The following is a 21,998-nucleotide window of genomic DNA, read 5'->3' as shown; positions in this document are numbered from 1 at the left end:
ACATTTAAATCAACAATTACTGCTCCTAGGCCAGAATTCTCTATTTCATTTAGTAAATCGTTAATAAATACTAGGTACATTTTGGCAGACAATGCCCCTCCCTGTAATATTCCACGTTCCATTTTGTGCATGGAGGATTTTAACCCATTGAATAAAACACAACTTTCAACATTTGTATACATACATTTTAGTAAAATCCACGTCTTCGCATTTAATCCTAATTCATAAATTTTGTACAATAGTCCAGCGTGCCACACAGTGTCGAACGCTTTGTTACTATCTAAGAAAGCAACATGGACGTTGGAACCATATTCAATATTGTGACTTATACATTCTTGAAGACTGAATGATGTGCATAGACTACACAAATCTTTTTGATAGGCAGACTGTTGTCTATTTGGAAATACACGGGAATTTAAAACTCGTTGGATTCTTTGTGCTAAAACCATTTCAAACATTTTTAAAAATACAGGTAATAATGTGATCCCCCTGTAGCTGTTGGGGTCTTCTTTCTTTTTACCTTGACCTTTATACAATGTTATAATAATGCCTTTTTTCCAGTCTTTTGGAATGTATTCGTTTTTTATGACATTTTTAAATAAGGTGGCGATATATTCAAAAAGTACTGTTCCACCATGTTTAATGTGTTCGTATACTATACCGTCCCACCCTCCTGCTTTTTTAGATTTGAGACCTCTAGACACCAAGGCAATTTCTGAAGTGGTAATGCATTCGTTCAGGTATATGTCTACCTCATTATGAACTTTCTTTTCAATTTCGTTCACGCGGTTTATGATTTCTCTTTGGAACGTGTTGTCCAATTCTTCATTCGGTTTATCATGGAACAAATTTTCGAAATGTGTCGCCCACGCTTCGACGATATTTGTGGGGTCTCGTAAATTTACATTGTTGTATTTCATTTCAGTCTGAAGTGTTTTGCTTTTACAAGATTTACCTTTGTATAAAAGCCAGAATAAATTCTGGTCAAGTTCACTGGATTTTTCTATTTCATTAAATTGTTCAGACATATACCTATTAAATGCATCACGAAGTTTTCTTCTGAAAGAAGTTTTGCTCTCTTTATACTTCAGAAAACTATGAGAGAAATTTCTAGGTTTTCCTTCATTTAGCCATTTTTGCCTTTTAATTTGCACCGAAGTGTGCATTTCTGACAATTCTTTAGACCAATATGGTTTTAAATAGCTTTTGTACTTTTTTATAGGCAAGGTAGAGTTGGAGGATTGCAATATAGCTGAAACAATATCTTTGGAGAACTGGTCTATGCATTCGTTAGACATTTGTCCGGCAGGCAATTTTATTAACTTTAAATTATTTCATCATTGAAATCCAGTAGTCGTGATCCCGTCGCAAAGCAAAATCTGCGACTTCCAACGCGGGTGGGCAAAATTGTCATATTAATAGACCAATGAGTTGACCAATCATCTATTACTTTTTATATGACGTAGAATATTTTCTCTGTATTTCAGCCAATCAGATTTCGGGATATTGATGTTAAAATACATCAGTATTTTTAAGCTGTTCTACATCAAGTGTTCCTCGGTGTGTCTCCCCTGAATCAGGTTTTTTATGACTGCTTGTGTCTTCGCTTCCATCTTCTTCAAGCTACGCTACGAGTTCCAAAAGGGGGAGATAACTCTGCATAACACTCCGTTATGATCTGATACGTTAGTAACGGCATTTTACCTACACAAATGTACGTGATGTTCACTACCTATAAACTAATTCATTTAGATGATATATTTTTTTGTGTTAAAGCTCAGATGCTGAAATCGGACACTATCCCGAGCAATATCGCCTGGACAACGTAACAAACAACAACCTACATTATACACAACAGTGTTCTTGCATCAATATCAGGGACGTATATGTCATATACGTCCCTGATCAATATGTAAATGCAGTTTTCTTCTGCCATGGTATTTTTTTTTCTTTTTCTTTTATTAAAAGCAAATGGAATCAAAAGGATCTCAAGAAGTAATTCAAAAGTTTGAAGAAAAAGTCGAACTTTGATACATTTCCATATCATTGTTTCTACTTCAGTCCTACTGGAAGGTATTCAAGTCCAGAATTGATCAGTTTTATCTTTATCGGCATATATGCTAAATACTATTTGCCATTTACCCTCTGATGTATAGAGAGGACGGATCCAAGTAAGTTTCAACGATTCAATAGAAGATTTTGTATCAATCATTTTTAGACCCCATTCAAATAAATTTCAACGATATCATAAATTTTCCATAAGAAATGATATAGTTCCAGGTTTAGTTTTTTTATTGAAAGTATCATCTGGATTTGGTAAGGACATGAAAAGGTGATAGAGTTGTGATACAAGTCTCTGGATATAAGTAAAGACTTTCTATATCTAATTTTCTTACGTGTTACAATTCTACTCCAGATTTTACTTAATGACTAAAACTGTTATAGTCTTCCATGGTAATTCCGTATGAATTTACAAAATCTTTTTCATCACTTTGTACGCTAGGTCGGCACGCAAAACCACCGATTTTGCTATATATACTGGAATTTCTGTAACATGATATAGCAGTTTAGTAGTATTTAACAGTGAGATACTGAGGACAGTGGTCGATACAAAATAATGCATAATTACTCAGATTACCTTTCGTACTCACCTGCCAAAATATGCCAAATTTCACACACACGTGGCGCCCCATCCTTTACATTTGAATTTCTTTACGACCTCATTGGTTTTTTCTGTATTTCCATCATTGTAAAACCATTCTCTATACGTGTGTTTTAGTAAGTGTCCGTCTGGTGTGGCAAATAAATATTTCTGAATAAAACCGCGTTATTCAAAATCACAAAGTAGGCGATGTGTGGCAGTCGTGAGTAGTTTGAAAATGTTGCTAGTGATAATATTCGCGGGTTTCTTATATAATAAATGTTGGGATTTTTATGCGACCGGATAATTTTGTGTGCGACATCCTGATCATAGGATGAATGTATATATAATAAAAGGTATCGCTTACCCAAGACCGGAGACTATGTAGGGAGTGTCTATCACAGTCTGCGATGGAAACCCGTGATAGTCAGTAGCCAACACTTTTCCATCGAGATTAAGTAAATATGCAGGATAGCATATTTTGACTAGCATGATACTTGGTTATGTAGAAGTTTTCAAATGTTTGTTTGACATGATTTAACTTACCTAAAAGAGCAATTGAGCTGATGCCATAGCTCTGCGTCCGGCGTCAACTCTCTCACGACTTCTTAAGCTGAAAGGTTCGAGGTACTTACAACAGCCCGACAGCATAAAGGAATGAAGGGCTACTAAGTTTCTTCAAATCAATGACCTTCACCTATTTTCAATGTCACATGGGTCAATTATGTGAAAATCTGTAAACTCCCAATTACCAAAAAACGCACAGCATATAGAACAGCATTTTGATCTCCCAGAGTTACTTCCCTTCATTTCATTCTGTCAATACACATGGCTTAACTGTCATACTGGAATGAATGGCCTTGACCCATTATCAATGTCACGACAGTGTTAGTTGCGAAATCCTCAAATAACTTCTCAACAGCTGAAAGGTCCAGGTTCTTGAAATTGAGACTACGATTATCGCGAAAGTTGTCAACAGTCAATTGATGGACAATTTGTAACATAGGGGTTTTCAAAAAACAGTTTATGAAAATAATGGGGTAGTTCTATGGTTGCCATAGTGATCTCATTGGGAACTACTCCATTTCTTTACGCGATATAAAGCTGGAGATGTTTGATGCTTGTTGGTTCCGTTGTTGTATATTTGAGAACACATTACTTATTTGGAATAACCAAGGTTTACATGGCAGGTAAAGTGGATGAAGCAGAAGACCCTCACTGTTGTCTTATTCTCTTCACACCTTTTCAGGAGTCTCTGTGTAAATCTTTGTTTTGTTCATATTTGCCCTGGTTTTATGGAATTTGAGCTTGGATGATGATTATGTTGCCATTTTGGAATGTTCTTGATGTGCAAGAAATTGAGCTTTCACATTCGAACAATCAAGAGAACAAGCCTGATCTGTTAAGATCCAACGATCGATTGGTTTAAAGGTAGTGGTCTATCCCATTTGTTGATACTCTCAGCATTAAAGCTGATATCTGGTATCCAGTTTAGATACCATGTTGTGATGCTTCAATATTTTCCTGGAAACATCTTTTCAATGACCATAAGTCATATTTGTCAAATATCTTTCTTTTATTATGCCCAATGGAGTCTGCAAAATGAAACAACATTGACCTCACTTCAAGGTGGCTAGATTTTTTTACAACATTAAAATTAATTCTTCGTATTCACTAATAAAGATTCCTTGGATGAAGCCCAACAAAGATGGCAAAACAATAGTCTTGTCCAAAATTCAAAGTCAACATTCAAATGTTCTAAAACACTCAAGCCTCTGCTGCAGATTACTGATAGGCCTAGAATCATAATACTTGGCCTCACGAGTTCCTGATGTAAAGCCTAACACAGTGTGAAAAGGAAATGACCTTGACATTCTAGGACAGACTTGCAATGTCTTAAAATACTCATATGAATTCCTGTGATTAACAAAAAGGCCTAGAATGATGATATTTACAATAAATACCCGAGTTGGAGCAAGACAAAGTTTGAGAAAAGAAAATCAAGGTCACCGATGTAAAAAATTTGTAAAAGCCTTCAAAGTACTTCTGATGAACCAAACACAAAAATGTAATGTCATGAAACTGGAAGGTGTTTTACAAAAAGTCAAGACATCTGTAATAAAAAATGACCTTGACCTAAATTCAATATGGTAACCTGGGGTACAACTTGAATTACTCGGGTCAGGTTTAATGAACAAATAAATAAATAAAAGAGAGCAGTGTTCACTAGAACTCCTGAATGAGGGTGCAAAACCCACCAAATTGTTCAAATTTGAGACACATAATACCATTTACATTGTTGGGAGTACACTACATCCACAGATTCAAAATAAAAAACTATCACAAGTTTGCCAATTTACATAAATATCATTCTCCACTACACAACTTTAAGTATATTTCTTCAATGTCTGAGCAAGTACACACACTTAAAATAAATTCTTTATTCAAATTAAAATAACTTATGTATCAGAACGAGAACTGATGTATTTCCTCTGAGCAGTTATCACATTTTTATACAAAATAAAGTCTATTCCATCCACTGAACGAATCACTCGAGTCCGCATCACAACAGTACAATCTGTCTCACTGTATTCAAGCTCTCCAATGACTTGGAATATGGAACCAAGGTGTGTATCGAATGGTTCCACGAGAGAGGTATCAAGGATCACACTTGAGCAGGTCTGTGGGTCAGACAGAGTTGCCCGACAATCTTCAAAGTTGTGATCATCTAGTCTGAAACAGTGGAGTACAATTACTATAGATCATGTAACAGTGTGATGCACTTCATTTCATATCAGGGTTTTAACTTTTTTAAAATAATGAAATATTGTCCTTAAGATCCATTTCAATCCCAAGTTACTAAAACTGTAAAGGGAGGTAAGTTTGTGTATTTTAAGTAATTATAGCTTTCATAAAATTTCTAAATTTTTTTTTATCACTTTTCATAGCAATTAAATTTTTTATCTCACAATGCCAGACTTGTTTTACAAACAAATTAACAAGGATTATTTATAAGTGTGTGTTACTTATTATACTGGTATGTTGACATTCATTTGCTGCAACAACTTGAAACATTTTTATTGAATATCTGCTCAGAGTCCAATTGTTCAGTAAAATCACAGTAAGTAGAAGTGTTCACTGTGTCACTCGTATTTTATTACTCAATTGTCACCTCATTATTTTGTTCCATGCACAAATTATCTACTTTACTTTTCTCGTTTTATCTTAACAAAAAAACTGTACTCAATTAAATATCTTACAGTTTTTGATGGTTTAATTGTTTTTCTTGTCATCAATGCCTCAGAAATCTAAAAGTAGAATCCACGTCAACCAGTATCTTATATACTGGTGATTTTACACCAATTTTACAAGTGCTTCCACGTCCCCTATCCCATTTGCTTAAATATTTTCGTGCTCCGTGTGCTAAATGGGTCAAATCAGAGACGTATATATCACATATATACGTCTCTGGTCAAATATTGTATGTTCAAATTTGTTTTATGTACATTACAAGTAACATTCATTCGTTCCTTTCAGGCTTTCACTACATTGAGAAGTTCTTTTTAAGTGTGTATATAATAACGTAGGTTTCATTTCATTGCAATTATTAACCACTGCTGTTAATCGAATAATTCTATGGTTCATTTAATATGATGTAATACAACATATTTAAAGGACACAGAAAAAATCTTTGTATCCATATCAATTACGTGTATACAAATATAATTTGTTTACTTCTGGTGTTCACTGATCTTGACAAATCCAATATTTCAATATATCAGAGCCGTATATAACCTCTCTGAATATATCCAGTAATTAACGACGAACTATCGTATTTCTTTTCTTATTTGTAGCGATTCTTCAGTGATATTTAGAATTAACATTTTTGAAGCCAGACATATTGTCAGTTTATACGTTGGCATTATACAGTAAAAAAACTGCCACCTTCCACACAATCTGACAGATTTCTCTCCCACGCCAACATCTTCCTTCTTAATCTCATCAATGAAAACGACTTCCCCATGTTCCAGCATACTTTTCCCGCCAAATGATACAGAGTTGTACTGCAGCAAATATTGTTTCGAATGGGGATTAGCGTAATTTTTTTCGAAGGTTTTTACTTCAACAAACAAAATGTAAGCTTTGAGTATTGTTAAGAAAGTCCTTTACATAATTTATTACATTTCTTGTACACGTATAGTATATAACACAACAGCAGATAGTGCAAACATTCCTTGTTACTATGCCAACGGCTAGAAATAGTCACTATCGCGTAATCAAAATGGCGTCAAGTTGATTACTTTGCCCGGAGTGATATGTGCAACAGTCGGTGTTTATGTTGATGAGATGATTGGTAAGTATTATAGTTCATTTTTGTCGTCTCATTTAGGTAAATGTGTTCAAAGCTTATTGACTCTATATAATAAAGTCGCTGGTACTTTCGCAAACACTGACAATATCAACAGGAACAGTTAGTTTTCATTTTGCTCTTTGCATTCCTATATAAGGTGTGACCTAAATACAAGAGGTTACGTTACGCTCGCCTAAGCGTGTCATATGTGCAGTTTTGAAGTTTGGTTTGTTATTTAATCGATTTCTGATATCAGATTTCTCATACATAAGTTAGTAAACTTAAGCAATTGTCTGTAATATTCGCTGAAAGTTAACGATAAATGTTCTGCTGGCAAACGTCCAAAACCACCGGGGAAGCCAAATACACTGTAGAAGGGATGTGTGTCTTGGAATTTGTGACGAGTGTAATTGTATATTTGAAGTTTGTGCAACCAACTGTAACACTTCATTATCATATATGCTACGACGTTATTTCGACGGTCAGTTAAATCAGAATACAACTGAGTAAGCAGGCTTGCTGGAATACCTGAGGAAGACGTAAGAAAGAACCTCCCAGCCTTCAGGGGGTTACTGTAGCACATGACGAAATCCGAATCCGACCTGTCTGATTCACTTTCTGGACATGTGAACAACTTATATCTGTCCGTTTTGTCCCCGTCGGACAGATTACATTGCAGTACACATTGAGGTAATATAAATTACACAAGTGTATATGTATGTCAGTCAAGACGTCATTACACATTTCACAAACCTCAAGTTAATATATACATGTGTATACTGCAGTACAGTGTATGTATATGACCCTCACAGTTGTATTATTGTAACCACCAAGTAAGTATGTAAAGAACATTTTTATGTGATATTCAATATCAAATATGTCATAAGATATTTTCCTCTTGAAAAGCTTAACTTGAAAAAATAGAAACTGGGAATATGTTATGGATGTATGACAGTGTTTGATTTTGTTTTCTGTATCACAAGGTTGATCCAAAATCTGTTACAAACTTTCAGTATGATGATATTTTCTTGTTTATTATCATCAATGACATTTTGTTTTTTCCAATGCATGCCATAACGTTTGATGAATTTCTGTTTTTTATGAAGTAGAAAATGGTTTAAAGAGCTCTACATGGAATAATTGAAATAACATCGACCTGTTAACAACCTTAGTGTGATTAGAATGATTGAAAGTATTTCAGTTTATGTTAATTGTAACTTATTTACTCATTAATTAATGTTTAATCTATCTGTGCATTAGTAACTATGATTAAGTACTTGTTAATAACAATTCAACTGTGTATGTAATAGTGAACTTTTTAATTTTCCCTTGTAAATTAAAAGTAGAGTTGTGTATCAGAAGTAACTTCACTGCTCATGCTTTTAAATACAGGCTTTCGGCGTCAATCAGCCAAAGGGATTATATAGATACCTAAATTTACACTACTAGTCTTGATTTAGATTATAACTTTGTATTTTTTTGATGTTTTATGTATGTGATGTAATTTATGTAATATTTGTGTCTTGATAAAGGGGCAGGTTGCCTTGAAAATTTGACAATGTCTATACTCTGTACTGGTGAAATTACGTTGAGATTTTGTTTGATTTTCCGATATATACACAGACATGTACACAGATAAAGCTAAAGTCTTTTATTATTGTAGTCATTAATTATTTGAACGGACATTAACACAAGTTTTCACAGATTTGTCGTTTTCTGCTAATTGATATATATATATAATAATGCTGTAATTCACAAGATGCTGTCACTCCCCATGTCAACACAACTGTTTTCTGTCCCTGTGACTCCTCCCATGGTGACCATGGTATATATTGCCAGGGATCAACCTAACCACCTGTTCAACTCCATATTTTTAAAAGATCAAAGAGATTTTTTATTCGTCACTAAATCATTCTTGTGATGGATATAGCTAAAAGAATTCAATTATAAACGGTGTCTGTTTTCAGAAGAAATCACAACCAGTTATGCTGATCATGTTTACAGAATAACTTTAGTAAATTATTTTATGCAGGGAAAAACAAACAAGCAGCAAAAAGAATAGGAAGCTAATATTTTTTGTTGTCTTGTCAATGGTGCAGTGTGTAGTGATCAGTTGCTGCACTTGACTTAGTAAACATGACGACTGAAAAAAAATAGGAAAGTTGCACATGTGTCGAATTGTACAAAAGTAACCTGACAAAAGCATTTATCATAAAATTTACAAATATAAGTATTGAAGTTTGTCGTTTGTAACTCAGTTGGTTATGAATATATTATATTAATCTCATTTTCAACAGGAATAAAATTACGGAAGGCTATTTTTTATACACCAGTCGAAAGACGGACGTATTATTGTATGGCACTGTCCATCCGGCATCCGTCGTAAACTTGTCTGGAGATCACCTCCTACATTTTCCTGCGATCTTTATAAAACTTGGAAGGCTTAATCACCATGATATGAAGTTGTGTTTTTGTGAACAGGGTTTTGATTTGGTGATTTGAAGAAGAGTTTTGGCCCTTTCTTTATTTCACTATAGAAATCTTGTCCGGAGATCTCCTCTAACATTTTTCAGCCGATCTTTATGAAACTTGGTTGGCTTAATCACCATGATATGAAATTGTGTTTTCCTGAATGGGGTTTTGATTAGACGATTTGAATAAGAGTTATGCCCCTTTGTTTATTTCACTATAGAAATCTTGTCCGGAGATCTCCTCCAACATTTTTCAGTCGATCTTTATGAAACTTGGTAGGCTCAATCACCATGATATGAAATTGTGTTTTCCCGAACAGGGTTTTGATTAGACGATTTGAATGAGTTATGCCTCTTTGCTGTTTCGGATATTCACAGGCGTATTTTATACCGCTTTGTGGTACTCTTGTTTCATATATTCTGCATGTATCTAGTTTTGAATTTTACTTTCGAAATGTCAAGATCTATTAAAAAATGTCTCTTTTTGGTTTCAGGCCTTAGCAATCCAAAACATGATGGATTTTTTACTGCAGAATTTCGCCATTTTGATCATAAAGGACCTTGTTAGAATTATTTGATGTGTGATGAGGATGCTGTCCCAAGAATTCATGGATAACTAAATGACGTCAATTCGCCTGTACAGTCACTTACCACCAGCTGGTAAAATGCCAGGACTGAGTCGTACAAGTGATTACCATGGGTACCCACCAAGTGGAAAAGGCTCAAGCTACCAGACTTCGACCACTGTGCAAAGGTCCAGTAGAGCATCCAGTGTTCCAAGAAGTCCTGCTTCTTATGGCAGTACTACTACTAGGTCAAGACCTTCCCTTTTTACTAGTACTACTACTAACCATAGGCCAACGTCGCGGACCAATATCACAACAAATTTAAGGTCATTACCGCCGGGACCCGGGCCTTTGGACTCATCAGGAAGAAAGTTGAGTAACTTCACTGTGAATGGACCTTCGACTCGTGACTTTAAGACCCGTTCAACAAATAGTTCCTCAAGTATTGGTGGAAGCAGACCTTTGAAAGTTGACCATAGCAGCACATCATATTCTAGTGGGTATGAGTTTGGATCTTCTACAACATCAACCCTACCAAGGGAACGTCCTTCTAGTGGGCTGAGAGGTCGAAGATCATCAAGTATTGCTAGCCTTAGTGAGAAAGCTTCTTCACTCCGAATGGATGATGAACTTAGTTCATGCACTCCAAGGTCAAGGATATCGGACACACAAGATTTGTCGTCTTCACGTACTTCAAAGCGTGACCAATATGAATCGGAAAGAGATACTCGGGAATATAGAAGGAACAGTCGTACTACTAGTATTGAACCGAAAGACACAAGTAGTTCTTCAGACTTTTTCACCAAGAATTTTTCATCTTCAAATTCAAGATTAAGTAGTCCCTCCCATGAAAAGGAGTCAAGTCTTCCGCCAACAGGACGGAAATATGAAAATGGTTTAGATACGTTGTCAAAAGCAGGACGCAGCTCTTCCAACTCATATACCTCTTCTGTGGTGAGTAGGATATATTTGTTCATCTTTTAACACTTCAATATAACTTGTTAGTGTTCGATGAGGGATATCTCCAAGCGATGAGCCGATGATTGGATAAAATCGATGATCGTTTAACCTCATCTGATGCGATGATCAATTGTGATTTTTCATAATCAGTCATCAGTACTGTAGTATTTTCTGGTGTTAGCAAAAAGAAAATTCATATTATGCATAATAGAGATGTCAATTGCCAATAATATTCATCCTTATACAAATTCTAGGAAAATAAATTATCTTAGCTTCTGGTTACAAACAAAAAAAGAAAATATTAACTTAATGAAGAATGCATGGAATTTCTAAGAATATAGAACACAGCCAGCCAATGATGTAATTGATATACTGCATCAGAAAGCCTATCTGATAATAACCCAGAATAAATTATGGATTTTAACAAATTTCCATTGATCATGGATATCTCCTAAGAAAATACTCGAGTACGGAGTAAAATATCGATGTTGAAATAACAAGCCGCATGCAGACATAATACAAATAAAAAACCAAGAACAGAATTAAAATGTTTATGATCATTACCCTTTAATGTCTTGGAGGTTGGATGGCGCAGTTGTAACACACTCACCTCTCACCAATTCAAGGTATCCTGGGTTCCATTCATGGAATGGACACGAAAAAATATGTGGTCACCTGCCCAATAACGGTGGCTTTCACAGGGTACTCCGGTTTTCTCCCAAAGTTAAACAATTTTAATCAGACCATGTCAGCATGAAGAAATATTGTGGTTTTAAGAATTGGCACAAAAAACATACCAGTTACTACACGATACTTCGAGCAATTCGATTTTACTTAATCATAATTATAATATATGTTTTTATCACACCCTGAACATTTATATTCTGAGTTTGTGAGTTTAATTTAAAAATTGTCCTTATTATTATATGTAGTAAACTGTGATAAAATGGTAGGTATTACATCAGTCACGTGGTAAGTTCTTATGTTCTTTATTAACCCTTAATATTTTGGTTGCAGAATAGTAGCAGATACCTAAATGCAGGGAAGACTGGTCTCCGGAATCTTGGAAACACGGTAAAAAATTATTATAATTATGAAGATTATCATGAAATTTTACTTCTTGTATATAGATTTAATATTCCATTAACCATCAAGGTTTATAGAAATAAAAAAAATAAGATGAAATAGGCAAAAATATTTAAGTATGGAATTGTACTGTTGCAAATTAGCAGAAAAGCAGTTGTAAGTTGTATCAGAATGCGAAGCTGTCTTCTTACTATATAAAATAGATATATTAGGTACTTACCTCTACAAAATCTTAGATAGAAAATATTTAGATACACTGAAAGTATATAAAAATAATAAAGATGGTATATATTTTATGTTCTTACTTAGTTGCGGTAGAGATTTCATGGAGAAATATTCCATTTCTTTGTGCAATATGAAGCTGGGTGTGCTTAATGCTCATTAGTTTGCCTGTTGGTTCTGTTGTTGTATACTTTATTCTCATTTGAGAACATGACTTTACATACTTGGATTGACCAAGATTTACATGGCGATATCATCAGTGAAGTAGAAGACACTTGCTCTTCTGGAACACCTGGTCTTATTCTCCTTGTACCTTTTTGTAAATCTTGCCTTTGTTCATATTTTACCCTAGTTTTATTGAATTTGGGTTATGATAATATTGACATGTTGGTATTTTCTTCTAGTTTCTTTGTTACACTGTAACTTAATCCATTCTAAGAAAGTAAGGTACAATTATAACATTTGTGATTGCGATTAAAAATAATATTCAGAAAGACTAATAACTATATAAAATTTAACTGAGAAAGTGATATTTAGTTATATTTGAACTTTGACCTATGGTGGATTTACTCTGATACTTCACATAGTAAAACAACAAGAGGAATGCAATATTGATAAAGACCTTCTTTATATGTTTTAAAGTAATGTAGGTGAAAAACTTTGATGATGATGATGATGTGTTCTACACAATAAGTGTATATTGATCAAAAGGTTTCAACAGAATTCCTTGAAATTGCTGATACCTTCTTCACAGAGGTGGAACTAATACAGAATGTATATCTTTTAGCCTTAAACAACTTGGGATTTGGCTTTTGAATAATTTACCGACATTGTCTGTCTTTCTTCATGACTAGACCTGTATACACAACAGAGTTCTATAAAAACTTCATATAGGCCCAAAGGTCATGCATCCTACTGATAATGTTTTTAACAACAAATTGTGTTAGTATTATTTTGTAAACATAGGTAAATGTATACACAGAAGAATTTGTGTTGATGTGTGATATACATTATATAAATGTGTTTCATGTCATATACAGCTATTGCAATACGATTGAAAAAGTCTGATATGGGTGTTATCATCTACTAATATTGTATCATAAAATTAGTGAAAAACACTTGCAGCCCCCTCCTTTTATTTATTTATTTATATTTTTTTTTTACATTTTATTTCTTCATTTCTGATTTGTTCTACAAAATTATACCAAGGGCATATCCAGATTTGGTAGGAAAAGCTCCCGATTCTTGTCTTCAATAGATGCTCCAACGTTTTCTGTTGAAGTTGATTTAGAAGAATAATGAATAGCGCTTTTTTTGCAGTGTTTTATGAACTCAGTGCTACAGTGCCTTAGTAACACCAAGCCTCTGATTGAGTTCTGCCTGAATGAGGATTACTTGTCGGAGAGAAATACAACAACCAGCTCAATGAAGGGACAGCTGATGACAGGTAACTTATCAGAGTCATTCATAGGCTTGAAACACTACTGGCAATCGGTAACTTATCTGAGTCAGTCATAGGCTTGAAACACTACTGGCAATATCAGAATTCCAAATTAACAAAGATATTTGGTGTCACTGTGTAATCCAGAGTGTCTAATTAGTGATTTTTTTTATAGCTACATATCTATAGATTGTCAGTAGAGTACCAATTGACAGTGTTGAAAGTGATTGATTGTTAAAATCCCATAGTTTTTAGTCCTAAGTATTAATTCTGAAGTTTTAGTAGACAAAGATTGCAGTAAAAACGAAATGAATGCTATGAATTATCAGTCCAGAAAGTTCCAGATTAAAAATTCTGGATACTTTAGATTGTCATTTAGGACATTTTCTGTTTATAAAGAGATTTCTGGGTGATTATGGTTTTGCAGATCCTACAGATGTCACTTTTCACAGCTTCTTTGTATAAATCTTCATCAAGAAGAAAGATTTCTTGCATCATATAAATGTTGATTTTGGTGATATTTTCCAGCCTATTTGTGATATTTTCCAGCCTATTTGCGATATTTTCCAGCCTTTTTGTGATATTTTGCAGTATATTTGTGATATTTTCGTCTCTTTGTGATATTTTCCAGCCTATTTGTGATATTTTGCAGTCTATTTGTGTTATTTTCCAGCCTATTTGTGTTATTTTCCAGCCTATTTGCGATATTTTCCAGCCTTTTTTTGATATTTTGCAGTATATTTGTGATATTTTCATCTATTTGTGATATTTTCCAGCCTATTTGTGATATTTTGCAGTCTATTTGTGTTATTTTCCAGCCTATTTGTGATATTTTCCAGTCTAATTGTGATATTTTCCAGCCTATTTGTTATATTTTCCAGCCTATGCAAATTTAATGACCTCAATGTGGAAAGACAATGATGCTTCACATATATCGCCGAGTGCTTTCAAGATGCAGGTCCAAAAGTTTGCTCCAAGGTTCACAGGTTATGCGTAAGTAACACTTGGCTGAGATCATGTCAGGATTCCAGTAGTGTTCTGGGATTCCAGTGGTTTTCTGGGATTCCATATCAATTACTCTTACAGTGAAGACTCTGGAGCGTTTTTCTATTGGTAAAAATAATCACTTTTTGAGAAAAAAACATAATTTTATTTAACTGTTATCATAGAGTCTATTTGTATTAGTAGTTTGTGCTCCCATGGTACTAATGATACAGAATAGTCAGCTGTTGAAATAGACATCTAAAACTTGTGTTGTGTGCTGATAAATCAAGGATCATTTCATTAAACATCATGGTTTTGTTTGCTGATGTGTATCTGTTCAATCTCATACAGACAACAAGATGCCCAGGAATTTTTACGTTACCTGCTGGAGGGTCTACATGAGGATGTTAACAAAGTGCGCTCCAAACCCAAACCTGTCACTATCAAGGATGAGGACTTTACAAAGTATGTACACTCAAAAATAGCCGACTACATTAACAATTCTTTGTAGATCAGATTTTCTTTAAATTTCAGAATGACATGGTACATGTACAACGTTTCTTTATTTTTCATTTTGGTATAACCTTATGTTGGTACACAGATTTGTTTACCAAGTATTTACTCTCAGGAAATATCTGATCACATAAAAAAAATCTTTTTTTTTTCAGTGACAGTGAAAAAGCGGAGGAGTACTACAGAGTATACCTGTCTTATGATAACAGTCGAATAGTGGGTGAGTCACCGATCGTTAATTTAATAGTGTCTCTTTTCGTCATAAGATTGTTTTTTCTTTGGAGTTTGATGGCTTCAAGAAAAATGGCGTCATATAGCCAAGAATTAATTAAATTTTTACCTCTTGGTCCAGGTGTCTGTATTAACAAATGTTCAATAAATTACAGTGTCTGGGTTTTCCGTAAGATAGATTCCACAATATATAAACTTGTTTGACAAATTGACAGAAATATCTGTTATGAATTGGAATTGTTTTACCCTGTTAGTGACAAGAAATGTTATAGAATGAGACGTTATATATGTGTAGTCTAAATCTCATTAAGGTATTTGATTCCAAACACTGTATCGAGGTGAAAAAATCCTTGAAAAAGACGTTCCATCTCTATCAAATGAATTACCAGTAGATGTTGATCTTAGATGTCCATCTTTTGTATCTTTTGGAGTCACTGTGACCTACATCATATCAAAGTCAGGTCACTGTGACCTATATAATGTCAAATTCAGGTCACTGTGACCTATATCATCAAATTCAGGTCACAGTTCATTGTGGTCCAGTTCATTGTGGAAGACTTTGTAAGTTTGCCTTCATTTCTCTGCATGGTTGTTTTTCAGAAATATTTGTTGGACAGTTGAAAAGTGAGTTGAGATTCAAAGATTGTGGTCACAAGTCAACAACATTTGATCCATTCTGGGATTTATCAGTTCCAATACCAAAGGTACGTGTCAGAAATCATCCATCTCTGGCTAAATTTATAATGATCTGATTGTTCAGGTTTCATAAAGGAGTGCTGAAATTCCAGGGGCTAATGACCAGGGCCAAAAAAGGGGTCAAATTGACTGAAATTTCAAAGATTTTCTCCATACCCAGAAATGATAGAATTAAAATATTGTTCATGGATGGATGAGTTTATCTAGGGAAACTACATTTTAGGGTGTAATTTCATTGAATTCAAAATTGGTTAGAAGCCTTAGCATGGGACAGCAGTTAATGTTATGTACAGTTTATATTTGCATTATGTGTACAATGTACAAGTTATCTTATTTTTTTTAACAACATCATTTCTATGACATGTTACAAGAAGCTTTGTAACTCAGGTGACCTTGGGGCCTCTTGTTATAATACTTGTCATTACATCACAGTTGCAGTGTTAGATGAAATTGTGTCACATTAAGGAGGATGCATGGCAAAGCTACAACAGTATTTTCTTATTAGTGGTTATGGGTCATGGACAGTGTAAACTTTGTTAATTTTTCAACAATTACTAACAAGCTATCAGCTTATGAAAACAACTGTTTTGGCCTAGTAGAAGCATCAAAGTGGTCTTACTGTGGGGGGGAACCAGAGTACACAAGTAAAACCCACTTAGTCGGGCAGGTGACCCTATACATTTTCATGTCTTCCTAGGGAATCAAGCCCTGGACGTTTAGGTGAAAGGCGAGTGTGTTACGAAACCACCCATCTCTTTAGCAGTGATCTAATTTTTTCGTTCCTTTTTTTTGTGTCCACCAAAGGTTAATCTTGTAAAGCCCAGTTGTTATATCTACTTCTATTCTGATGACATGAAAGAAAGCTATCACATTTACATATGAGATATTTTCTTATCTTCTCAGCGAGGGTCCCAGGTCAGTATACAGCAATGTATCAACCTGTTTATGAAGGAAGAGGAGCTTGATCATGATGAACGACCTGTAAGTACTGACCTTTCCATTACAAATTCTATAACATGTTTCATCATGTAGCATGGTTTTTACCTTTAATTATTGGTGCTTGCATGGAGATTAAAATCATTCTCTGAAACTTTTGAAATGAAGACTAACATATCAAGTTAAAGTAAATTCTTTCCGTATGTTTTTACGAAGTTGAAATGATTAAAACATCATTGTGTTTCAGACGTGTGAGCAGTGTAAGAAGAGGAAGGCCTGTACAAAGAGTTTTAGTATACAGAGATTTCCTCAGATCCTCGTCCTACGTATCCTTTATCTATAACTCACTGCCAATATCAAAGTTGAGAGTAACAGGGTTTCTAGAGTAGTATACTTTCGTTGCATGACAACGTGCTGTGTCAAACGGTGAAACACTGAATAGTAAGACAAATGTCAAACATATAACAGAGTTGCTGAATTCAGATATTGAATGAGAAAACAAATATATCTTTCATTCAGTATATACATTTTGGAATAAGAGATTATTGAGCAGAGTGGAATCCCTTCCAATCTGATCAGAATAATTTTTTAAAGTCATGAAAATTCCTTTATATTTTCAGTCATCTGGGTGTTTGTTTAACAGAAAGTTAATAAATTATCAATTTATTATAAAATTTCATGTTTTTAAGAATCCATGAAATCAAAAGCTTTGCTTATTTAGCAAAGAGTTGGGTTTTTTTTTTTAATTCCTTATCTTGTGTTCAGATTTGAAACGTTTCAGTCAGGGCCGATACAGCCAGAAAGTGTCGTCATGTGTTGATTTCCCAAGTACGCTAGATATGTCAGACTATGCTTCTGAAAAAGGTATGTTTAACTGCTTTCAAAATTTTACTGGGAGTAAAAAATTGTTGAAATAAAATATTATATGTAAGAATTATTATCAATTTCTTCATGAAGTTAAAACAATTACATCTGTAGGTAAATACTTCGAAAATAATATGATGTAAGATACTTCAATTTTCATCATCTTTCCCAAATTGTACATCACATTAAGAACTTGAATATGGATTAATTTGATGAGTTGTCTCCCTTCCTTTATATTCAGTAGAATATTTACTTTAATGTACTTCTCCACACAGGTGCATCACGAGTTATATACAATTTGTATGCTGTCAGCAATCATATAGGAAGTGTCTACTCCGGCCATTATACAGCCTACTGTAAACATCCCTATTCCAACGAGTGGAACTCCTTTAACGATACTAGGTAAGTCACATAGACCAGAACAGTAATCCAACGAGTGGAACTCCTTTAACGATAACAGGTAAGTCACATAGACTAGAACAGCAATCCAGCGAGTGGAACTCCTTTAACGATAACAGGTAAGTCACATAGACCAGAACAGCAATCCAGCGAGTGGAACTCCTTTAACCATAACAGGTACTAGTAAGTCACATAGACCAGAACAGCAATCCAGCGAGTGGAACTCCTTTAACGATAACAGGTAAGTCACATAGACCAGAACAGCAATCCAGCGAGTGGAACTCCTTTAACGATAACAGGTAAGTCATGTAGACCAGAACAGCAATCCAGCGAGTGGAACTCCTGTAACGATACCAGGTAAGTCACTTGGACCAGAACAGCAATCCAGCGAGTGGAACTCCTTCAACAATACCAGGTAAGTCATTTGGACCAGAACTGTAAACATCCCTACTCCAATGAGTGGAACTCTTTTAACGATACCAGGTAAGTCATGTAGACCAGAACTGTAATCCAGCGAGCGGAACGCCTTCAACGATACCAGGTAAGTCACAAAGACCAGAACTGTAAACATCCCTACTCCAACGAGCGGGACTCCTTTAACAATATCTGGCAAGTCTCTTAGGTCAAAACTATAAAATTGCAGAACCTTCAAGTCCGTGACAGCTTCACATTACAGTAACATTTCAAATATAACAATTTGCTTAAACCATCAAAATTGTTTTTTTCTGATGACACACCATTGACTTTTTCTCATTAGAGTTCAAATTGTCAAAATGTTTTACTATCAGTTTTTTTTACTTCATGACTCAGTATTCACTTTCCTTAAAGATCGGATGAAATGTAAATTAACACCCAAGAACATCTCTAATAGTAAATCTGTTTATATTTTCAGAGCCACTTCAACAAGTTCTAGTAGTGTGATATCCCCTGAAGCCTATGTTTTGTTTTACGAATTGTCAAGCCAAAGGTCTGCACGCCTATAACATCTTTCACCAGAAAAACTCATCTAATGCTATTGTGATTGGACTGTGAGAGTCTCTAACTTAATGAATGATAACACTGTCAGGAATTTTTATATTTACTCACTCACACTTGGATAGAAGTATGAGCTGAGTGATCATCCATAACAAATTTGGTTTCACATAATTAATTTTTTTTTTTTTGGAAAGAACAATTGTGAAGTGAATATTGTTCTATAATAAATTGAAGATTAAAGTTGGTAGGTATCATATTACATTTATTCATGCGAATATTTATGGATGATGTGCTTCATCACCAATGAAGTTTATTATAAGAAATAGATGAAATGAAAATTATATGACCACAAATGTCCAAAGAATTATAACAATTCAAATTAATTTCATTTCCTATTTTTTCACTTCATTATGGCAAAAATATATAGATAGCTGAGAATTAAAAAGGATAAAATTTGAACAGGAATTCGTTCTTTTGACAAAAGAAATGTAAAGGTAAATACATCCAATGCTTACCAATTTATACATAATCCTGGGTTCTGTACTGTCAAATAATTAATTTTCGTGGGAGATTAATTTCTCATTGCTTCCATGGGTAATTTAATTTTTTTAACTTACATATCTTTGAACTGTTGAAATAAGTATACACTTGAAAAAAGTGTCTACAATTTTTTTTTTTTTTGAAAAACCACGAAAATTAGGCCCCGTGAAAATTTTGATTTTACAGCAGATTATTAATAGGGCAGGTGATCCTAGTTGTTAATTGTGTGGTGCAGGGTTCACCAGTAGTTAAATGGAATAGAAAATGTATGATAGGACAGGAGAGATATTTATAGTGTATAAGGGAATAAAATGTGTTATTTATTGACCTATCTATATACATGTGTGGTTAACTATTTTTATAACCATATAGCATTTTCTTGGAGTTGAACTTTTACAGTTGCTGTAGTACAACCAAATTACAACTATTTTATATTGGATCCTAAAACTTAATTTCATTTAATTTTAGTTAACAGAAATATAACAGATTGGATATTGCTAAAATTAGAACTCTTATGAAATGTAACAAAAATGAAATTAACTATGGAAACTGTATATATGGTAAGTAAAAACAATCTACAGTAAATATTGTCAATTATTGTTTCAATTTTTTTTTTCAAAGCAAATTTTTGAGGTTTCAAAATTTACTCTAAAAAAGAATTCAGTCTTTTGATGTATACTTTTGATAAGTAAACTCTGTAGAAATGCTAATGGGCTGAATATCACATGTGTATGAACGGTGTGAAGATGAGTATTTTGTATTTTATTTGCAAGATGTTTTATATTCAATTTAAATTATTTAAGTTGTGAATTTAATTTATCTATTTTATTTGTGATATTATTTCAATAGAACAATGACACTGTTGTAAAAGTTTTGTATTGAAGGGCAATAACTCATCGCACAAACTCAGGAAATATGGCAACCATATCTACTGTGATTACACCACATTGGAATAAACTATAGACAAATTCACTAAGAATTTTATAAACCTATTCATAATTTAATTAAAATATCAAGTATTTACATAAAAAAGTAATAATGACCCCCTGACTGCTGATCCAATAGAACACAGGAATTCTTAATCATACTATCATTTTGTCCCTTCTTTCTGTTGGCCGAAGAAATATTGTTGTATCTGTACATGGAAGAAATATACTTTGAAACCTTTAAAATACATTGTGTGGATGGTATATGTTGTAATAAAGAAAGATAAAGGTTGTATTAAAATGGATTAAATGCTTATGTAGTACATATATTGTAGATAATTTTTCCACATAGAATCACATTTTTTACGGTAATATTATTTATTGCTTTCTCAGAGATTTTTCATGTGATCTTTACAGTTGTCTGTGAATCGTTATTGACAATTTGTTATAGATTTCGATATTTTTTGTTTTTTTATGTATGATGTGAGAAAATGACGGCACTGTAAAGCCCTGTCAACTGAAACCTGTGAGAAATCTGAATTCACTTCATAATTTAAACATTACAAATTTAAAACTCAAATATTTGAGTTTATTTATTTCCTAGATCAGACTGATTTTTACAGGTATGTGTAGTTGAATGTGTTTATTGATCTCTGGGAGTCAAATGCAAATTTTATCCCGAGCCAAGATATGGTCGACTCGGATACTCATATGAAAAGAGTTGTCTGCCCTTCCCTTAATTCATTGTTTACTCTACCAAACTAGTTAAGAGTTAAGAAAAGGGCAGTATACTTCTAGGCATGTTCCTGACAAAACACGGAAACCTAACAAAGACTTAACATAAACAGTGATTGGTGATGTGTAATTTAGAATGATGAAGTATTCATCATATATCTAATTGTATCTAATGTACATGATACACGTACCTGATACTGTCCACACTTGTCAATAAGGCAGGAAGTGTGGTCCCTCTGAATACCTCATAACCTTACAACATGATGTGTCCTTAGATAAGTATTTATTCCTTATTATGTAATACAACGAAACATCATCGGAAATAATTTTAACACTCTATAGACTGATCATAAAGGGCATTTCCTGGGTTTAAATCATACTCTTTAACTTCTGTCATCATTTTTGAGATTTTCCCCGACTTTTGCTTCTGGTAATTTTTTGTGGTCTTGCAGTACTGTTGA

The 21,998-nt window shown here is 33.9% G+C and overlaps 2 protein-coding genes across 2 annotated transcripts; one reads left to right on the top strand and one right to left on the bottom strand.

Annotated features, from left to right (window-relative positions):
* Positions 1–4,986: 4,986 nt before the first annotated feature.
* On the bottom strand, positions 4,987–6,675 carry LOC132565058 (CST complex subunit TEN1-like). The gene is made up of 2 exons (XM_060229663.1): positions 6,587–6,675; positions 4,987–5,374 (listed from the first exon to the last, which is right to left on the bottom strand). Exons 1-2 carry the CDS (start codon positions 6,673–6,675, stop codon positions 5,101–5,103), a joined length of 363 nt encoding a protein of 120 aa, XP_060085646.1. The 3' UTR covers positions 4,987–5,100.
* A 268-nt stretch (positions 6,676–6,943) lies between these two features.
* Positions 6,944–20,447, top strand: LOC132565020 (ubiquitin carboxyl-terminal hydrolase 2-like). The gene is made up of 13 exons (XM_060229625.1): positions 6,944–6,995; positions 9,958–10,983; positions 12,007–12,063; positions 13,618–13,744; positions 14,620–14,731; positions 15,074–15,187; positions 15,391–15,455; positions 16,067–16,170; positions 17,066–17,143; positions 17,346–17,424; positions 17,864–17,962; positions 18,238–18,364; positions 19,254–20,447. Exons 2-13 carry the CDS (start codon positions 10,084–10,086, stop codon positions 19,342–19,344), a joined length of 1,953 nt encoding a protein of 650 aa, XP_060085608.1. The 5' UTR covers positions 6,944–6,995; positions 9,958–10,083; the 3' UTR covers positions 19,345–20,447.
* The last annotated feature ends 1,551 nt before the right edge of the window (positions 20,448–21,998 follow it).

The sequence above is a fragment of the Ylistrum balloti genome, unplaced genomic scaffold (genome assembly GCF_031769215.1).
Source record: "Ylistrum balloti isolate Yb309-2 unplaced genomic scaffold, AGI_CSIRO_Ybal_v1 Utg369688, whole genome shotgun sequence".
Lineage (NCBI taxonomy): Eukaryota > Metazoa > Mollusca > Bivalvia > Pectinida > Pectinidae > Ylistrum > Ylistrum balloti.
The sequence above is the reverse complement of the archived record's forward strand: the minus strand, read 5'-3'. Positions and strand labels throughout refer to the sequence as shown.